The 19,634-nt window shown below is 35.2% G+C and overlaps 3 protein-coding genes across 4 annotated transcripts; 2 read left to right on the forward strand and 1 right to left on the reverse strand.

Annotated features, from left to right (window-relative positions):
• The first annotated feature begins 5,346 nt into the window (after positions 1-5,346).
• LOC108734979 (TBC1 domain family member 22B) lies at positions 5,347-7,228 on the forward strand. Of its 2 annotated transcripts, none has more exons than XM_018466760.2 (4): positions 5,347-5,567; positions 5,628-5,758; positions 5,821-6,144; positions 6,208-7,228. In XM_018466760.2, the coding sequence occupies exons 1-4, from the start codon at positions 5,494-5,496 to the stop codon at positions 7,071-7,073; spliced, it is 1,395 nt and encodes a 464-aa protein (XP_018322262.1). In that variant the 5' UTR covers positions 5,347-5,493; the 3' UTR covers positions 7,074-7,228. The 2 variants fall into 2 exon arrangements, with proteins under 2 accessions (XP_018322262.1, XP_018322261.1); XM_018466759.1 differs by having other exon boundaries at positions 5,348-5,567; positions 5,628-5,767.
• Positions 7,229-7,297: 69 nt separating this feature from the next.
• On the reverse strand, positions 7,298-8,565 carry LOC108734981 (polyglutamine-binding protein 1). Its single transcript, XM_018466761.2, has 3 exons — positions 8,293-8,565; positions 8,023-8,239; positions 7,298-7,966 (listed from the first exon to the last, which is right to left on the reverse strand). Exons 1-3 carry the CDS (start codon positions 8,345-8,347, stop codon positions 7,465-7,467), a joined length of 774 nt encoding a protein of 257 aa, XP_018322263.1. The 5' UTR covers positions 8,348-8,565; the 3' UTR covers positions 7,298-7,464.
• Positions 8,566-12,076: 3,511 nt separating this feature from the next.
• LOC108734957 lies at positions 12,077-17,327 on the forward strand. Its single transcript, XM_025973276.1, has 4 exons — positions 12,077-12,317; positions 12,390-13,534; positions 14,454-14,508; positions 17,293-17,327. The coding sequence occupies exons 1-4, from the start codon at positions 12,305-12,307 to the stop codon at positions 17,325-17,327; spliced, it is 1,248 nt and encodes a 415-aa protein (XP_025829061.1). The 5' UTR covers positions 12,077-12,304.
• The last annotated feature ends 2,307 nt before the right edge of the window (positions 17,328-19,634 follow it).

The raw sequence follows: 19,634 nt of genomic DNA on the forward strand, positions 1-19,634 counted from the left end.
TAGCCTGCAGCTCGCTCGCCATGGACATAATTTCCGCGAAGGAAAGTCCCTCCAAGAGTGCGGGGCTCTTGGAGGTAGCCATTTCGCAATGGCTAGCGGACGGAGCTAACCTACTCGTATGGGACGTAGTGTATTTATTTAGAAATAAGGAAATGACAGTTGGTTGTTAAAGTGAATACGTGGGGGTGGGGGGGGAGAGTTCAGAGGGACTTTGCGTACTCCATCCCAAAGAACTGTTGGTTAGTTATAATAAATTAAATAAAACTTACCTAAAAAAACGGCTGGGCTATGTCTTGTTGACTTGAAGATCTAACAAGTTCGAGCTCGGGTGGTTCGAGCTCGTACGGTGACGACGGGCCTGGTCTAAAAGAGTCGCTGGTGTAGTCGTGTGACTACACGGACCGACTCGAGAACGATGATGGGCGTATACGAAACGAAGAGTCGCTGGTGTAGTCGATTCAATGCACGGACTGGCAAGTGAACGATCCAGACAGCTAAGGAGCGTGGTGTGTGCTACTGCGGTTGCTAGTAGACTGTTGCTTGTTTTTGTACCAAGCAACTCAATTTATAGAGTTCAACCAAAATGGGGTAGGGGTGGTATCGCCACCCTCACCTCTTTTACCGAAGACACTTTGATGATAATAATAATAATAAGGTTCTAGGACCTTGCGCGAACAGAAGATATATTAAAGACTAACGCTTGTTTTCGACTCGCACTACTATTCATGATTGAACAAAACTTTTGGCAGGTACTGTATGAAAAAGTAAGTTTAATAAACAGGAGTCGAGAGTATAATGAACTTTTTTCTCCCTACCTACGATTTTGCCAGCGCGCATCCAAGACATTGGAAGGGGCACATCGCTAGAGAAATTAAATGAAATGTAACTCTTTGCTGAATCCAACGTTTTAGTTTTTTTTGTATACGACATGTAGATATATACATACATATGTTAGATATAAGTATTTCGTATATTATTTGGTAGATAAGTATTTCAACAATATTAACATTTGTCTAGATAGACTTTCCCACAGTATTTATGTAAACAGCCATAGTTCACTGATAGTGACTAGGCTTTATCAAAAGCATAAGGTATAAATATTGGTACAGGGACATTCATCCCTTAGATGTGTTTCTACTTGTGAGTAATAAACGTATTATCTTTAATTTTGTTGTTTAATTCAGAAGTTGATATTATTAACTTAAATAAGTTGAATTACAACTGAATGATAGAACACTCTCCAAGACGATAGTTGCATTTAAAAGTGATTAGTAACATCTACAGCTTGCAACGTATCGACCAATCTGCCCGTGACTATCTGTACGATATTTACCACGATTAGTTCGGCAATCTAAATTTATGTTATCTCTAACATAATAAAATCAGGATATAACATANTCGCCCAATTATTGAGGTCTCTTTTTTTGGCGTACTTTTTCAGTGGAAATTTAAAATAAATATATGTGTAGAACTAATATACTAATAATTAACAAGGTAATTATCCTTATTTTTCATTAAAATTTTCGCGTACACATGTACCCATAAAGCAGGTTAAATTATATTTCATTGTTTTAATCTCTAATTAATACTTATTTATGGAATTTTATGTTTTCATTGGATCTCCATTCATTTGTGCACCTATATGTACAACAATATCTAACCACTTCAACTAATTACTTTAAAAAACTAAAAAAATTAACAACACAGTCTAAATAACACCTCTATTTACGTTAGTACGACGCAGACAGATAACCACCCCACAGCGTCTGAGCTTGTCTAACACTTGGAATCAACTTTTTCAACTGCTTCCCATAAGCGCGCTCATTCCAGTGTTCCCCTCCACTTCAACGGTGCCTACACGTTGATGTAGCAGAAACATATGTACTATACAATACTATGTACGTTACCAAATCGGTGACGTTTTAGAACTTTCCATCTAGTAACTACATACTGACTCCATTCTATTTAACGACAAGAACTGTAAATAATAAATATACATAATTTCAATTTAGAAAACAACATAAGCAATATTGTAAACAGTGCGTGTTTTCGGTAGATTTTTGGTATTGCACAATATGGCGCGATGAAATAACAAGCAAGAAAACACTAACACAGAATTGGTCTTTAAAACTTTACAAACTACAACCACAGGAACAAGACAACCACAAAAACAATAACAACAACAATAACGATTATAACAATATATTGTAAACTTACGAAATAGCTGAAAGAAAAGAACTAGATGACTCTGAAGAACTAACTGATTTTTGACATTTTTGTTGTTTATTTTAGCCTCGAGGAGGGGAAATCTTCTAAAGACACCCCTAGGGGAGGTAGTGTCGGATTCACTCCCGGAGAGAGCGCCTACCGACTAAAAACCCTTATGGGTTTGCTTGATAGCTATCGGTGAAGCGAACCTTCCTGCCTGACCAGGGAAGTCTACATTTTCTGGGCTGGGGTACAAACTTCCAGCGGTACCAACACATATCATTTTCGGGATGATCTCGATGTCTGGAATGTGAACGGGATCTCGGCCTTCTATTTGTTGGCGTAATGCGGTTATTTGCTCCGTCACTTGTTGTTGGATAGCCAGTTGAAGTTGCGCAGGTCGAATTTCCAAATTCGTATCGTTTGAAGATGTCTCTGCTACCTGGGGCCTATATGACCTTGTTGCTTCCACTATGGTGTCTGCCATGTCAGCCAGTTGATCTAATGTACTGTCTGATTTTGTCACTAGGTGTGGTTGGAGATGCGGTGGTAATCGACTTAACCAGATTGTAGGTAAAACAGCGTCTCCTACTATACTTCCGGCTAACGAACGCAGGTGTCGGAGGAACTGCCACAGTTTTCGGTCACCAATACTTTCGTGCTCTAGGAGATTCCTGGTCTTCTGTTCTTGCGATTGGGAAAGTCTCTTGATGAGTTCGCTTTTCAGTACTTCGTAAGAATTTTCTGCGGACGGATTCATGACAACATCCCGGACTTCTGCCAAGTACTTGGATCCAAGTGCGCCTAGAATGTGGCTAAATTTCACCTCGTCTTGCGTAATACCTGATGTACGGAGAGTTCTTTCGAATACGGCGAAAAAATACTCGAGGTCGTTGGGAGTAAACTCAGGTAACCTCAGGACGGCTCGCTCAGTTGTGGACGGAACCATTCTTGGTACTTGAATTTCTGGCGGAAACCTATTTTGCGCTGTTTGCTGTTGCCATTCTTGCATACGACGCTCGAATTCTTGCCGTTCTTGGTCAAGTTTTTGGCGCTGTTCTTCTATAAGCAGTTTTGGGCTTCTATTTGCTGCACCAATTCGTTGTCGGCACAATAACAACAACAATAACGAATATAACAATATATGGTAAACTTACGAAATAGCTGAGAGAAAAGAACTAGATGACTCTGAAGAACTAACTGATTTTTGACATCGAAAATAAGGATATTTATAGTTAATAATTGTTGAAGATAGACAAGGAGAAGGGTAGTTTAGAAAGAAGACAGAAGGTACAAGTACTGACGGTAAAAGTTCTCAGAAGTAAATAGAATGAAATGTTATTGCGGGAGAAACCAGATTGTCAGTAATTATAAGACAGGGTACATGCAGGTATAAGGGTTACAGGTAATGAAGCATGCTGAAGAGTTTGAAATTAAAGTTGAAAGTAAAGATTTAGAAATAAAATAAATTTTAGAAAATAAAATTCAAATATTCAGAATTTGTACAGATCGCTACAGAAAATACTACAAACGGAGCAGTAAACGCCATCTGTAGCACGATGCTGCATTTTAGGATTACATATGCACTGTTAAGACAGCAGGTAAAAGTTGGTCTGTGTTCTGTCGGAACTGCCTGCGACGCGCTGATGAGATCCAAAAAGATCGAAATCGCGATCTGTGTCTGGCAGTTTGACCACATCAAATTATTTTAATATTGTAAACGATTGTAACAAATGCTGATAACCGAACGCAACCCCGCCTATCGTATAATACGTAAGTACACATTACGAGAATCGAGATTGGTAGGCAGGTAGGTACCTGGTGCGAAGTAGGCGCGTAGAAGCTATAGATCCACTGGATCCGCTGAAAAGTAACAACACTTGACATTAGTAAAACCATAGACATATATTAATGGACGTGCATTAGCGGTCAGAATTGTGGTACAACAAAAGAAAGAGATGGAACGAACGGACAATATCCATCTCTCTCACTATAATGCGTAAGCGTGTCATGAAAGAGATAGCACTAGTCCGAAACCATATGCCATCTCCCTCACTTTTCGAGCCAAGAAATTATTACGACATACGGCTAAGGTACGTCCATTAATATATGTCTATGAGTAAAACCTACTAAACCATTGGTTATTTATGTTCTATGTCATTAGATGTGTCAATAGCATTGAAGTGGAGGGGAACACTGGAATGAGCGCGCTTATGGGAAGCTGTTCAAAAAGTTGATCCCAAGTGTTAGACAAGGTCAGACGCTGTGGCGTGGTTATCTGTCTGCGTCATACTAACGTAAATAGAGGTGTTATTTAGACTGTGTTGTTAATTTTTTTAGTTTTTTAAAGTAATTAGTTGAAATGGTTAAATATTGTTGTACATATAGGTGCACAAATGAATGGAGATCCAATGAAAACATAAAATTCCATAAATAAGTATTAATTAGAGATTAAAACAATGAAATATAATTTAACCTGCATTATGGGTACATGTGTACGCGAAAATTTTAATGAAAAATAAGGATAATTACCTTGTTAATCATTTGCATATTAGTTCTACTCATATATTTATTTTAAATTTCCATTGAAAAAGTACGCCAAAAAAAAAAGAGACCTCAATAATTGGGCGATAAATGTAACATTAGACATAGCTCACATAAAAAAATATTATTTTATCATGTTTAATTTATTAAAATATTTTATTAACTTAATTAGAATACTTTAATTTAATTAGAATAATTTAGTTAATTAAAATTAGAACTTTTTCGGATTAATTGTATTGTTTTGTTTGTACTAGGTCACAATAAAAATTATTTCTAATGAATTTATTGCTTTTTAACAAATTTTAAAACACCCCAATAATTTGTTAATAATTTCTGCGATAAAGATACCGCACGGCAATGTAAAATCATACACGGGTATCGCACACCTGCCTCATTTTCACCTGACTTCCGATATTGACTCATAAGCGCCTGTGTGTGAAAGAGAGATGGTATCCCACTCCGCAGCAGCGGAGCTATTCGCACACTTGCGCTCACAAATTTAACATAGCGTACGCGTTCCAGTATCTGTAGTCTAGTTCAATGGTTTTCTCTCATTCTGAAATCCACGTCCTTTTTGTGTGTCTATGGTTTTGAACCATATGACTCCGTTGAACTAAACGTTTATGACGATGACAGCGATGTATTATAACCTAAGTTCTGATAAATTTTAAAAAATACAATTATTAATAAACATTGGACATAAAATGGTTGTAGACGAAACATATATTGTCATTTAATAAAATGGATGGATTACATTCATTTGAGAATGATAAATCTTCATTTTGGAAAAAGAACAGTAAAGCTGTCCCTGGAAGGTACAACATATTTTTGTGAAGCATATAGCGTGTTAGTGTATATATTTTACTTAATTTTAGACCTAGTCCCAAAAAAGAAGTTCAACGAATTAGTAGAACAAAAACTGTAGGGCCTGCCTCATATCACGAATTTCAAGCTTCTATAAGTGATGCCTGGGCTGTAGAGGATGATGATTTTTGTTTGACGTCAGGTGTTGACAGTAAGAATTATCTGTAGAAATTCGGTGTAACGACTATTTTTTGAAAATTTAAGGTACCAAAATATCCAAAAAAGTATCCCAGTCGGCTGCATTAAATGTATTAAATGTCCATCGCACTTTCGAGGCTCCAGTTCATCATTGTGAAAATGTAAACCTATCAGTACAAGAAAAAAATGTTACTCATGTTAAAAATAAATTTCCTGGACGTCCTAGACCTCTGCCTTCCTCCACAAATACTCTTGATAAAAACACAGAGTCAAAATTAGAACGTTTCGAAACTCTTTTAGCAAACACTCCTACTATAGACGAACTTGCTCAATTGAGTTGGTCAGGTGTTCCTCAAAAAGTTAGACCTATAATTTGGAGATTACTGGCAGGTATCATACATTTTGTTTGAAAGTATCAAGGTAAGAATGAAGTTCATTTAATAATTTTTGTAGGATATTTACCTATAAACCAAGAACGCAGACAAACTATACTGGAGAGAAAAAGGCAAGATTATTGGAACTTGGTGCAACAATATTATGATACTGAACGTGATGAGGCTAGTCAAGACACATACCATCAAATTCACATTGATGTGCCTCGAATGAACCCATCTGTTGCTTTATTTCAACAGGAAACTGTGCAGAAAATGTTTGAGAGAATTTTATTTATTTGGGCTATTCGTCATCCTGCATCAGGCTATGTCCAAGGCATAAATGATCTTGTTACACCCTTTTTTGTTGTGTTTTTACAGGAATTTATTCCTAATAATGAACCATTTGAAACCTTCTCTCTAAATACTCTTCATCAAGATAAACTGGACATTATTGAGGCTGATTCTTTTTGGTGTCTTTCAAAATTTTTAGATGCTATTCAGGATAATTATGTTTTTGCTCAGTTGGGTATTCAACAAAAAGTTAATCAACTCAAAGAACTAATACAAAGAGTGGATAATAATCTTCATTGTCATCTAATGCAGCATAACATTGATTATTTGCAATTTTCTTTTCGTTGGTTAAACAACTTATTAACAAGAGAATTACCTTTGCGTTGTACGATAAGGCTTTGGGACACGTACCTCGCAGAAGGGGATTCTTTTGCCTCATTTCAGCTTTATGTTTGCGCCGCATTTTTACTGTATTGGCGTGACATGCTGCTTTTAGAGACTGATTTCCAAGGACTTATGCTGTTGCTGCAAAATTTGCCAACTCAGGATTGGAGATCATCAAATATAGATATGGTGGTTGCAGAAGCGTATCGCTTAAAAGTCATGTTCGCAGATGCTCCAAATCATTTACAAAATAACAGAAATCCGAGATGATCTTATTCAAATCTAGCTGATACAAATTTTTTGTATATTTCTTGAAATTACTGATAAATTAATTGATGTTTTGTTAGTCAAAATATTTTTGTATCTTTTAGATTTATAATTTCGCGTGATTTTGATAAATATATACTAGATAGTTGTTAACTGTTCATTTTGTTCTTCTTTGAGTTACTATTGAAAACATATAAAAAAAATTTTATAATAATGCCACTGCCAAATACTGATAGTAATTTAATTTGTGAGTAAGTACAGTCAATTTATCAGGCATAGTTTTGTAATACATACACACTTCATTAATGCTCTCAAGTAGATTTAACTAAAGTATGACAAATTCTCAACTCTTCTGAAACAAATAAGTAACAACAATTCTTGCAATAATTTTGACTCAATCTTTTTTTTTTTTAACTTTATTATTAGCAAGAACTTCTCCTGGGGCTGGGTATGGTCTTTGCTGATAAAGAGCACCTGAGGCTGTACTATCTGCTCCTGACCTGTTAGTTTCTAAGCCATCACTCCAAGTACCAACAGGACACTCAGAGTAAGCAGCAGGATCCATTGGATCTAAGTTTTCCTCCTTTCTATTCTTTCTCTTTCGTTCTTTTTCTTCATATTTTTCTTTTCTGTTCTTTTCTGTATCACGATCTCTGTCCTTGTCACGGTCTTTATCTCTATCCTTCCTATCTGTACGATCTTTTTCTTTTTTATCCTTCTTTTTTTCTTCATCTTTATCACAATCAGCTTTATATAGGAGACTTGCATCAATTATGTTTCCACTCTGCAGTTTTTCTCTTAAGCCAGCAGCACTTTCTGTTGGTTTTGCTTTTGGATGTTTTGGTGGAAGCCAAGATACTAAATCTGTTTCTAAGTCCCAGTAATAGTATCTACCCCTGCAAAATTACTTTTAAAATAAAAAAAATGTGCATCTAAAAATAAATTCTCATACAATCCTTTATCAAAAACATCCATCCAGTTTTGAGGAAGGGGATACTTTTGTGTTAATTTTGATATGTTTCTCAAATATTTTGGATCTGGAGTGGTCACTCCTTTCCAGTGCACTTCACACCAATGTGTACAATCATGATAAATGTTACTTTTATTAGGACAGCCAGATACTCCTTTGAACTCTTTTTTCTTCTTTTCAGACCCCTTTGAATTAGTAACTGGAATGAAAGTATTAACAAACTATACAGAACGATTACCACTGAAAACCAACCACTTAGCAATCCTCTTTTAGATAATTTTGCAGCTAAAACAGGCGGTAAAGGCATTTTACTAAATTCCTTTTATATTTGCAATCAGTAAATAATGCAACTACCACACGAATTAAGTTAATTAACCGTTAACCAAATATTTATTATAATTGTAATTTATATACTTTTTAATTATTCAGAACATAAGGAGAGTTTTGAATGGAATTAAAGTAAACTGTTTTATATTTCTAATATCTTATCATTTCTACTTTTCTTCTAGTAGGTTATACGCCATAGATAATAGATACACAAAGGGTTATACCATAGATTATATTCCAGTGACTATTGACCATTGAACTAGACTACAGATACTGGAACGCGTACGCTATGTTAAATTTGTGAGCGCAAGTGTGCGAATAGCTCCGCTGCTGCGGAGTGGGATACCATCTCTCTTTCACACACAGGCGCTTATGAGTCAATATCGGAAGTCAGGTGAAAATGAGGCAGGTGTGCGATACCCGTGTATGATTTTACATTGCCGTGCGGTATCTTTATCGCAGAAATTATTAACAAATTATTGGCGTATTTTAAAATTTGTTAAAAAGCAATAAATTCATTAGAAATAATTTTTATTGTGACCTAGTACAAACAAAACAATACAATTAATCCGAAAAATTTCTTATTTTAATTAACTAAATTATTCTAATTAAATTAAAGTATTGTAATTAAGTTAATAAAATATTTTAATAAATTAAACATGATAAAATAATATTTTTTTATGTGAGCTATGTCTAATGTTACATTTATCGCCCAATTATTGAGGTCTCTTTTTTTGGCGTACTTTTTCAGTGGAAATTTAAAATAAATATATGTGTAGAACTAATATACTAATAATTAACAAGGTAATTATCCTTATTTTCCATTAAAATTTTCGCGTACACATGTACGCATAATGCAGGTTAAATTATATTTCATTGTTTTAATCTCTAATTAATACTTATTTATGGAATTTTATGTTTTCATTGGATCTCCATTCATTTGTGCACCTATATGTACAACAATATTTAACCATTTCAACTAATTACTTTAAAAAACTAAAAAAATTAACAACACAGTCTAAATAACACCTCTATTTACGTTAGTATGACACAGACAGATAACCACGCCACAGCGTCTGACCTTGTCTAACACTTGGGATCAACTTTTTGAACAGCTTCCCATAAGCGCGCTCATTCCAGTGTTCCCCTCCACTTCAATGGAGAAAACTAGCTACCGCAGCGATGGATGCATCTACTGTTATCTATGATCTACTGTCTCCATCAGCAGATAATGAAACCTAGACTCATAGATAATAGATATACAAAGCTTCCCATAAGCGCGCTCATTCCCCTAGACTAGGTAAATAGATGTAAAACTCTCGAGATTTGGACGATAGTAGTGACATCTAAGTTTACCCCACATTAGTAGACGACACTTGGAATGTATATATAAATGTTATTGGCAAAGAAAACTTCGAATTTCACTGCCATCTATACATCAAACTACGAAGCGTAACCAAAGGCGCGCATTTCAAAATTACACCAAATTATATTTTTTTTTGTTTTAAATGGAAATTGAAAAAAAAAACAAAAATAAAATTAACAAATTTAATAACAAAGTATAAATGCAGTAATAAATATAATTAATACAATATACGAGTAAATAGCAAACATCAATTAATTAAAATATAGATACTAATACAGGTATATTTGTATGAACAAAGAAATTGTTCTTTACCTAATTTAGTACTGCTTCCTGCTTCTACAGCGGGTGCTAACGTTTCAGAAACTGTAGAAATACTAGCTTCTGTATTGTCCATTGTGAGGGTACTTTCTATAACAAATAATTATATATGTTTTGGATATTTGAAACTGTTATCTGCATACCTGCAGTTGAAACATTTTTTTAGAACTTAAGTTTTACAACAACAAACTACAATACCTGCCACATTCGTTGGAACCGCTGTTACTTCAGGAAAATGGAAAGCGGCATCTTGACCTTTGACTCCTACAGGAACTGTATAATCTAAGTAGAACATTTCAAATTAATTTGACCCCATAATGGTGCAGACTGTACTGTCATGGACAGAAAAGATTTTCCTTTCTAACCAGCACTATTTCAGAAAATAATTACCTATTGTAAAGCATGATTTTAGTACATAATACATTACTTACTTTTAGGATAGGTAAAAGTACTTTTCACAAAAATTTTAAAATATTACAAGTTGTGAAACTACTCACTATTGCTCCAGTATACGCTATAAACATAGATAATAGATATACAAAGGGTAATAGATGGCTCACTCGAAACGCGCTGATTTGCGCGCCCTCCAGCAGGTTTAGTCAATACTAAATAAAAAAGGCGCGCACTTTAAATGTGTTAGTTACTGATTGTTTTTCGTAATGTGTAAATTAAACTGAAAAATGGATAAGAAACAATGCAATTTTCCTTTTCTATAAAAGAAAACATTGTTTCTTTTGTAAAAAAGGAAATACATTGTTTTATTTGTTCATTTTTCACCTTAACATAAGAATTTTTAAGTGTAAAAGTTATAAGTGAAATAGTAAAACATATTTATTAAATCTAACAAATACACTTGTATAAAATAAANTTATGTAATTTGAACAAACAATCGGCCAAATAGAAAAGGTCACAAGACAGAAAAAACAGTAATATAGTTTAACTTAATAGTAACACTTTAAACTTTTAACAATTTTCAGTAGTAAGAAGAACTATGCATAAAAATTGAACGTTAGTCAAACTTTTTGGAAACATTTACTTGAAATTGTGGCGAGACAACTTAAAGAGAGGCTCGAAGGGGGGCGGCGATCATCAGTGGCTGTAAAATCTGTAAAAATAATGAAAATTATACTTAGAAATGTACCGCACGGATAAGTTCAAGAAAAGGTATGCATAAAATTGAATGTTAGTCAAACTTTTTGGAATTATTTACCTGAAATTGTGGCAAGACAACTTAAAGAGAGGCTCGTAGGGGGGCGGCGATCATCAGTGGCTGTAAAATCTGTAAAAATAATGGAAATTACACTTATAAAGGTACCGCACGGAATACGTTCAAGAAAAAGTATGCATAAAAATTGAACGTTAGTCAAACTTTTTGGAAACATTTACCTGAAATTGTGGCAAGACAACTTAAAGAGAGGCTCGTAGGGGGGCGGCGATCATCAGTGGCTGTAAAATCTGTAAAAATAATGGAAATTACACTTATAAAGGTACCGCACGGAATACGTTCAATCGGCTGAAGAGGACCCTAGTTGGTCCTAAAACGGCCTGAGGTAGAGGGGTTTTAGTCGGTAGGTCCGAGGACTTCTTCCTCGGGAATCCGACACTACCCAGTCGTACGGACGGCTGGGTGTCTTCTGAAGATTTCCCCTCTTCCACTAAAACATAAAAAAAAAAAAATACGTTCAAGAAAAAGTATGCATAAAAATTGAACGTTAGTCAAACTTTTTGGAAACATAAATTATCTATGCGCTATAATTAGTGGGGAATTCCACTGGTAGTTGCAACCGCCGTCGCATCATCTGTTGTCGTTTCACTAAAATGTTTGTCGCCTAGTATGTCGGTAATGCCAATTTTGGTAATTTGAAACATTTAAAGACTTACGTGGGGTAAACTTAGGTGTCGCTGACGCTCGACATTTCATACCCTGCTATGAAATCGGCATTACCGACATATATTTTAGTGAAACGACAACAGATGACGCGACGACGATTGCGATTACCGGCGGAATTCCCCACTAGTTATAGCGTATTCTGAACAGGGTACAGGTTTGCTTACCCCACCTATTTTCCCGCCAAACGATAATAACCGCGAATTATTTATTGATAACTCCATTATCTGCCTATCGGCACTACAACAGGCTACATTTTATCGTTTACGTTTGTAGCATAAACACGCTCCTCTATTGTGTAAATAAAAAAAAATACAATTTGTGTTTTGTACTATTATTTTCTTTTGTGAAGATAGAAAGTGAAAATGTCGATTGAAGGTAAGTGCAAATAACAAGAATTACTTTATCAACAAAAAAGTCATGAATCTAATTTAGTCATAAATACTGTAGATACTGAAGGGGAATCCTTAGAGTCAATGACTGCAATTCAGTTGAGTGATGTATTGACTTCTCAAAAAGAGCTTTATTGTGTAAGTTGCTTTGAATTCTTGTGGCCACCAGTTATGTGGTGTGAAGAAGGAAATGTATGTGGAAACTGTTGGGATGCCGATTCGGATAGATTTATTCGTAATACAGTTCTAGAAAAGATATTAGAAAAACTGAGCATTCAGTGCATGAACTTCGCAAATGGTTGTAAAGTACGAAGCAACTACAAGGAAATGGCAGAACACAATAAGAAGTGTACATATCGAAGATTGTGTTGTCCCATAGATTCCATTGATTGTTGTTCATGGCTGGGATATAATAAAGAACTTATAGATCATTTCATTCGAGAACATCCTCAAAAAACTATAAAATCAGAAAACAATTCTGTTTTATTAAATTTCGATATACAAAAAGATGTAAAACAAATCAAATTAATAGTGCTACCTGGCAAAAATTTCTTATCGCTAACAAATACTGACACAATTAATCAAACACTTTCAATAACTGTTTTCTTTATTGATGGCGACTCTAAATCAAAAGCTACTGAATACCAATTTATTGTCCAACGAAGTACTTTTGACAATGATTCTGTTAGTTATGAAACAAATAAATTTGACATTGTAAATATTAATAACTACAAGGAATATTACAATGATGGGCTAAAAATAGATATAGCTCCACTGAAAAAGTTTTCAATTGGGGGTTTTTACAGTTGTACTTTAAAAATAATGTCTGCTTTGAGTGAAAACAAAACAAATGAAGAATTGTTACAAAACTTTGAATGTCCAGTATGTAGAAATTACATGAAGAACCAAATATATCAATGTCTTGCTGGCCATAGTATGTGTGGAGATTGTAGATTCAAGGTAGAAGATTGTCCTTCTTGTAGATCAGGTTTTGGAGACACGAGAAATTATGCTTTAGAAAATATCAGCAATAGTATTTATTTCCCATGTTCCTATCTCGATCGTGGATGTGAAGAAATTTTTCTTGGAGAGGATACTATTAAACACGAAGGAGATTGTAGATTTAGACCATACGTTTGCCCATTTTGGAGAACTTATTGCAACTGGACTGGTTCACTCACAGAATTATCTGAGCATTTAAAGGTACAAATAAAACAAATATTTTTTTGAAGTGAGTACTTGTTATGCGACAACGGATCGCCAACGCTTTTTATTATAAACCGACTTCAGAAAAGGAGAAGGCTTTCAATTCGATTATATGTTTGTTACGCGATTACTTAGACAATTATGAATTGATTTTGATGATTCTTTTTTGTTTGGTAGGTCATACTTCAGAGGTGGTCCCAGATAAATTTTACCGAAATTGATTCAGTGCTTTTTGAAAACAACAACAAAAACAAAAAATATGTACTCACTAAAAGTTGAAAGTTCATTTATAGAAAGAAAAATAATAAAAACCTACTTCAAGACTATACCTACTTGAACAAACTTTTTTTTGGAGTCGGTGCCAGCCAAAACGGAAATAACCTTAATAGATACCTATTTGATTCACCAATTAATATATGAATGCGAAAGTACAGATCAGATAAAAGAAATTGGACGAAAAGTTTGTTGCAAAAGCAGAATTAAAATGCCCTTGACTGGCACCGACTCCAAAAATAACTATACAAAAGTATAGATATAAATGCATTTAACGCCAGAAAAGTGTACCCCTTTTCACTTTGAATTGCCAAAAATCCCTTTAGGTGTCATAGTTACAATAACAAATGGTTTCATGAAAATTTGAAGTCAATCGAAGGGGTTTTGCTTTTGGAACTGAAGCCTTGTATTTTTTATCAATATATAGGTATAAATATTTAAAAACGTCTCCCTACATTCAAACCTTTAGTTGTGCTCTCCAGTTAGTACAAAAATTGTTGCAGTGATTTTTTGTCTTGTGCCCCTTCTCTAAAGATCTGCCTACCATAGGAGATTATGATTTTTTTTTAATTTATCTTTTTATATTTATCTTGACATGACAACATCCTTTCTAATTTTAAAAATATGTTACTTTATCTTTCAGGAATTTCATATGGATAGTACATACATCATAAATAAAAAAATGACAAAAACNTCTCGCAGAAAGACTGGGATCTCTGAAATATGTTGAACTTAGAAAATTTTAACCATGTCTATTCAGAGAATGGAGTCTCTCGTTCAGAGACTGGATACGAAATGAGGATCTCTCTATGAGCAACGCGAGTCTCTCGTTCAGAGACGATAAACAGTTTTTTTGACAGTCTCTCTCAGCGACACAAGAGAGAATTGATGAGAGACGGAGACTCGAGTCTCGCTTTCAGAGACTCTGAGAGACTGAACATTTTTATCTCGGGGAAAATACTATGGACGTGAAGATCAGGATATACAAGCAGAAGTTGTTAGATTTTCCTGTTTGTGCACACAATTCAAGACATACGTATGTATAGAATGAAGAATTTAAATTGTATTATAACGATATACTCACAAAGGTATGTTGTTACATGTGACGTCATTTCTATTCGGGAACAGGGCTTAGTAAGCTTGAAATTTTAGGGGCAATAACCTTTTTCTCGTGGTTAAAAAGGCATAAGCTTACTAAAAGCTCAAGTAATAGGTCAAAACAGAATCTTATAAAATTTATTTACTTTCAGTAACTTCGCTTTGTATGTCGTCCCGAAGTGACGTCATGCGCGTGCGAAACCGATTTCGGTCGACGGAGTCAGACACCACTATATGAAAATTATGAGTACTGCAATTTTGAAATACAATAGACGGTAGGCAGATCCCATGTACTTTCCTTCCATTTATTATAATACGATGGGCTTTGTTACAGTTTCGTGCCAATATAAGTCTTACATGGTTAATCTTTTCGATTTATGAGATACACACTTATAATTATGTATCAGAAAGATAAATGGCTCGTGACTCACCCAAAAAAAATGCTTATATACTGTAGTTTAGCAATAAGCAGACGCCTTCTGGGCCGCATTTAGAAGTTTAAGTTTACTTAGGCAATTTTTCTTGTGTAAACTCTTTGGTTACAACATCCGTTCGCGAAGCGGCTTTCGTTGCAAATATCAAGCAACTGGGCCACTTAATTTAACGCTGGTTTGAAAGCTAAAGGCCAAATGTTTAGAACTGAACAAATACACCCGAACTATGCACGGCGAATTTTTAGACGAATTTCCTTCTTTTCCTTTGCCTGGACATCGTTCGTTTCTACATTACACGCACACCATTACAGTGAGTACACCTACGTAAACGACTCGATATACGTGTATGTGTGTGTGTATGTTTATTGTTCCAGCAAGTTACTGTAAGCGAACCCAAAGGCCGCTTGCTGTTTGTATAAAACACCCGAAATAGAAACCGAGAGCGATCACGTTGTTAATGCTAATGTATCTTTAGTGCGCACACACGGGACGAACTGGATTGATTTTAAAGTTCCATTTCTTAAAAAGAAAAGTTCATGTTGAACGGGAATTAAAGCTTTGTATTAGGAAACGAGCAGATTCATGGTCCCAAGAAAAAAACCCACTAGGTTGAACTCACATTTGTATTTCTTCCTATTATGAGCCAATCTTCGCATTTCTCATAAACTACAGCAACCTGTATCTCTATACAAGATGTAACAGAAATAACTGCCGAGCCTTAGAGGGTGTAAACAAGATGCAATAAACAATTGCATGGTATGTTCAGCAGCTTAAGAATTTCAAGAAAATTACACCCATTTACAATCCGGAATTGGCAGCATAGGTGTCTACCGAATAGTCAGATAAAAACGTTGCAACTGCATGGTTGGAGAATGTAAACATTACGGTAAAGGTCTCGATTATCCCCCACCCCCGAAGAGGGGATTGAAAGAGGAGGTCTTCCTGAGTAAACCACCATAAAAAGTTCGCGACGGTCACACCCCCATAAAAACTTATGGGGTTGCAAAGTTCTGTAATTTTCCAATTTTCATACACTATAAAGTCTAATAAAAGTTAATAGATTACTTATTATTACTAATTATCCAACATTTATAATATTGATAGTTAGTAAAGAGCCAATAAAAACCAATTATAACACAGGTCTGCGAAATTTTTTTTTTGAAAAGTCTTTTTCTTAAATTGTTAATATTTGTCGTAATGTTTTCTATGTTTTTAATGATGCTCTTTTCGATGGTGTTGGTTAAAAATACCTCCGACAATATTAAAGCATGGAAAAATCGAAAATAAGCAAAAAAAAAGCGTGATTTTTGAATTGACTTTTTTCTTAAAAGTATTTTTTGTGTCCTTACGATTTTTTTATATGCTTCAAACCTATATAAATCATGACTTCGATATCTAAACATGAAATAATCACCGTTGGTCAAGTCGAAATGCCTTTACAAATTGTTTGATCAAACTAAGTTTAATGTAAACTGGTGGAAGCAATACTTTCTTCTTTCAAAGTCGTATTGATGACATTTTTCACTCCGAGATCCAATTGCATTCTAATTTGGACAGAAATACCTAATAACAATGATTTTGTCTTCTCTGTCTTAACACTTTAACACATAACCGGCATATTTTATCGTAACCCAGTGTTTATCTTGGTGACAACTTCATTCTGGAAGTAAGCTTAATAAGCATTTTTTACAAAGTCTGTTATATTCAATCTTTGCTTAACTATTGTATATTGTCCGCAAATGTAAAAAAAATACATTTGAATTGTTTTAACAGAAGCCATAATTAAAGATAAATGAAACACAATCTTTTATTACACGTTAATATTATATCTCTCTCAATAATGGCCTGCTATAAACTNAAAATAATAAATAAATCCCCATAACTTTTCATGGTGGTGAGACCGCCGCAAAGTTTTTATGGTACAGTGGTGGGGCAGACCTCCTCTTTCAGACCCCCTGCCCCGCCCCTTTGGGGGGATAATCTAGACATTTACCCAAACTTGTACAGCACCATTGAGGTATTGCTAAGGCGCGTTACTTTCTTTGTGCAGGTGGTCGTAATAATACAAAAAAAAATCAAATATGTCTCCAAAAATTTCCCACCTCACCAAAAACAATTCTTGCAATCGCGAAGTATGTACGACATGCAAATTTGCGTCTCACTAACAAAATGATGTATGTGAAACTTCAAAATTCCGTCCCGTGTGAAGCAAATTTGTCTGTGAACACAACCAAATGTGTTATGGTCAACACTGAGGTTTATTTTTGTATGAATTCGCTTGCTTTATTTAGATTTAGAAGATGGACGATAAACGTACAGTAATGAAGTTCATTTTAGTCATGTAAACAATTTTTTTAATTACCTACAACGCTGGGCACTTACCAGGTAATGAAAGCGTTTACTCGGTGGTCATAAAATTTTTAAAATAAATTAATAATAATAAACATTTCGTTTTTACGGGGTTGTAAAACGAGGAGAACGTGTTTCCCTAAGCCGATTGATAAGACATCCGAGAAATTAGCGGTACTGAACTACGGTTGTTGTAAGTAAGTAATAAATGTGGTGAATGACGTGACCCAGATAACATCATTGCATTTAACTTATGACTAGTCCGTTGGTCTATAATCACCACGCTGATAAATAATGTTTAACGGTTTTTCGTTTTTAAAGCTCGTTTAGAGCCTCTATTTTAATTAATTCATTGTAAGAGAACCGATTTTATCGCATGAATGACATGAAGTATCACAAAATCAATTAATTACAGGAATAACGTTCTGAAACTAAAAGACAGCGTCAACTCTGTCACACATTTATCATTATTGTAGATACAATGGTTTAAAAGGGTAAAAATAATCAATTTCTCATGTAATAACCTAACCTAACCTTGTAATAACTTGCTTGATAGTTATTAGGGTAGGTCCATAGTTTCGAATAAAAGAAAATATGGTAAAAATTTAGGTTGTTATTTCAGACGTTAAAGTAATTTGTAGCTATAAAATCAACGTCTTCTTCTTAGCTAGTTTACAACATCTCAATTACACCAGTACCTACACGAATTAATACCCTACATTCCAAATTCACTCAAAGAGCTATCGATAACACTATTGCCAACCTACTACAGGAAAAAATCCCACGCGCAGGTCCAAAAAATCCCATATTTTCTCTAAAAATCCCTCCACGCGCAGGTCCAAAAAGTCCCCGCGAAAATAAGGAAAATCCCTTTATCCCATGAGAACGTCGAAAATCCCTCGAATCGGGATAAATCCCTCGAAGTGGCAACACTGATCGATAACAATAACCCTATATCAATAAGTACCCTAACCTACATTACTCAATGAATAACACGAAAACCAAAAAACAAGATCCCTTTCCCTACCGCCAAACTTCTGGAAATCACTCCAGATCTCCTTGAAGAATACACCACATATAAAAACCACCACCTTGGGAGTCCCACACTACCCAGTCATACAGGCGGTCGGGTGTCTTTTGAAGATTTCCCCTCTACCACATAATCCGAAAATGTAGCATCGTGCTACAGATGGCGCTTACCGCGCCATTTGTAGTATTTTCTAAAACTTCAGCTGGTTGGTAAAATCAAGGAGAGATAGGGTTAGAGCCGTTCAAGTTCGCGAAAAAGGTGCGCCTCCTTTCAGCCAACTATCAGCGAGCCGTCGTCGTCATAACACAGTTATTTTAGTTTCATTTCCTTGGCAAACGTTCAGCTCCGCCGAAGTTAAATTATTATGATTTACATTTCAATCTACCGCATTTCGATATGATATGATTGCCTAGCAGCCAATAACTTCTGAACGTGAGCCAACTCGAGATAGACACCTCCGAACGCTTTAATTTAGACACGGAACTATCGACATAGTTAGAGGCATATTATAGACGGGGGTTGTTGGCGATGGGAGAGGGGGTGGTCGACATGGCAGAAGGGTTGCAACAATGAACTCTCGTATCCAGTTTGGATAATTGAAAATATGACGAAGGAAAATTCTCGACAATGATTCACAGTATACGAGGGTGGATTGATAAGTTTCCGGCCTGACCAAGAAAAACAAGGTTTTTAAAAATTTTTTTTTTTTATTTCTCAACATAATCTCCTCCAAGGCTGATACATTTCTCATAGCGGTGTTCCAGTCTATTAATGCCATCTCTATAGACTGATTCGTCAAGCTCCTCAAAATAACCATTTACAGCTTCGATTACTTCTTCATTGTCCGCAAATCTCTTACCGCCAAGCCATTTTTTGAGATTAGGGAACAGAAAATAGTCACTCGGGGCTAGGT

Source organism: Agrilus planipennis, unplaced genomic scaffold, assembly GCF_000699045.2.
Source record: "Agrilus planipennis isolate EAB-ADULT unplaced genomic scaffold, Apla_2.0 scaffold92, whole genome shotgun sequence".
In the NCBI taxonomy this organism is placed as follows: Eukaryota; Metazoa; Arthropoda; class Insecta; order Coleoptera; family Buprestidae; genus Agrilus; species Agrilus planipennis.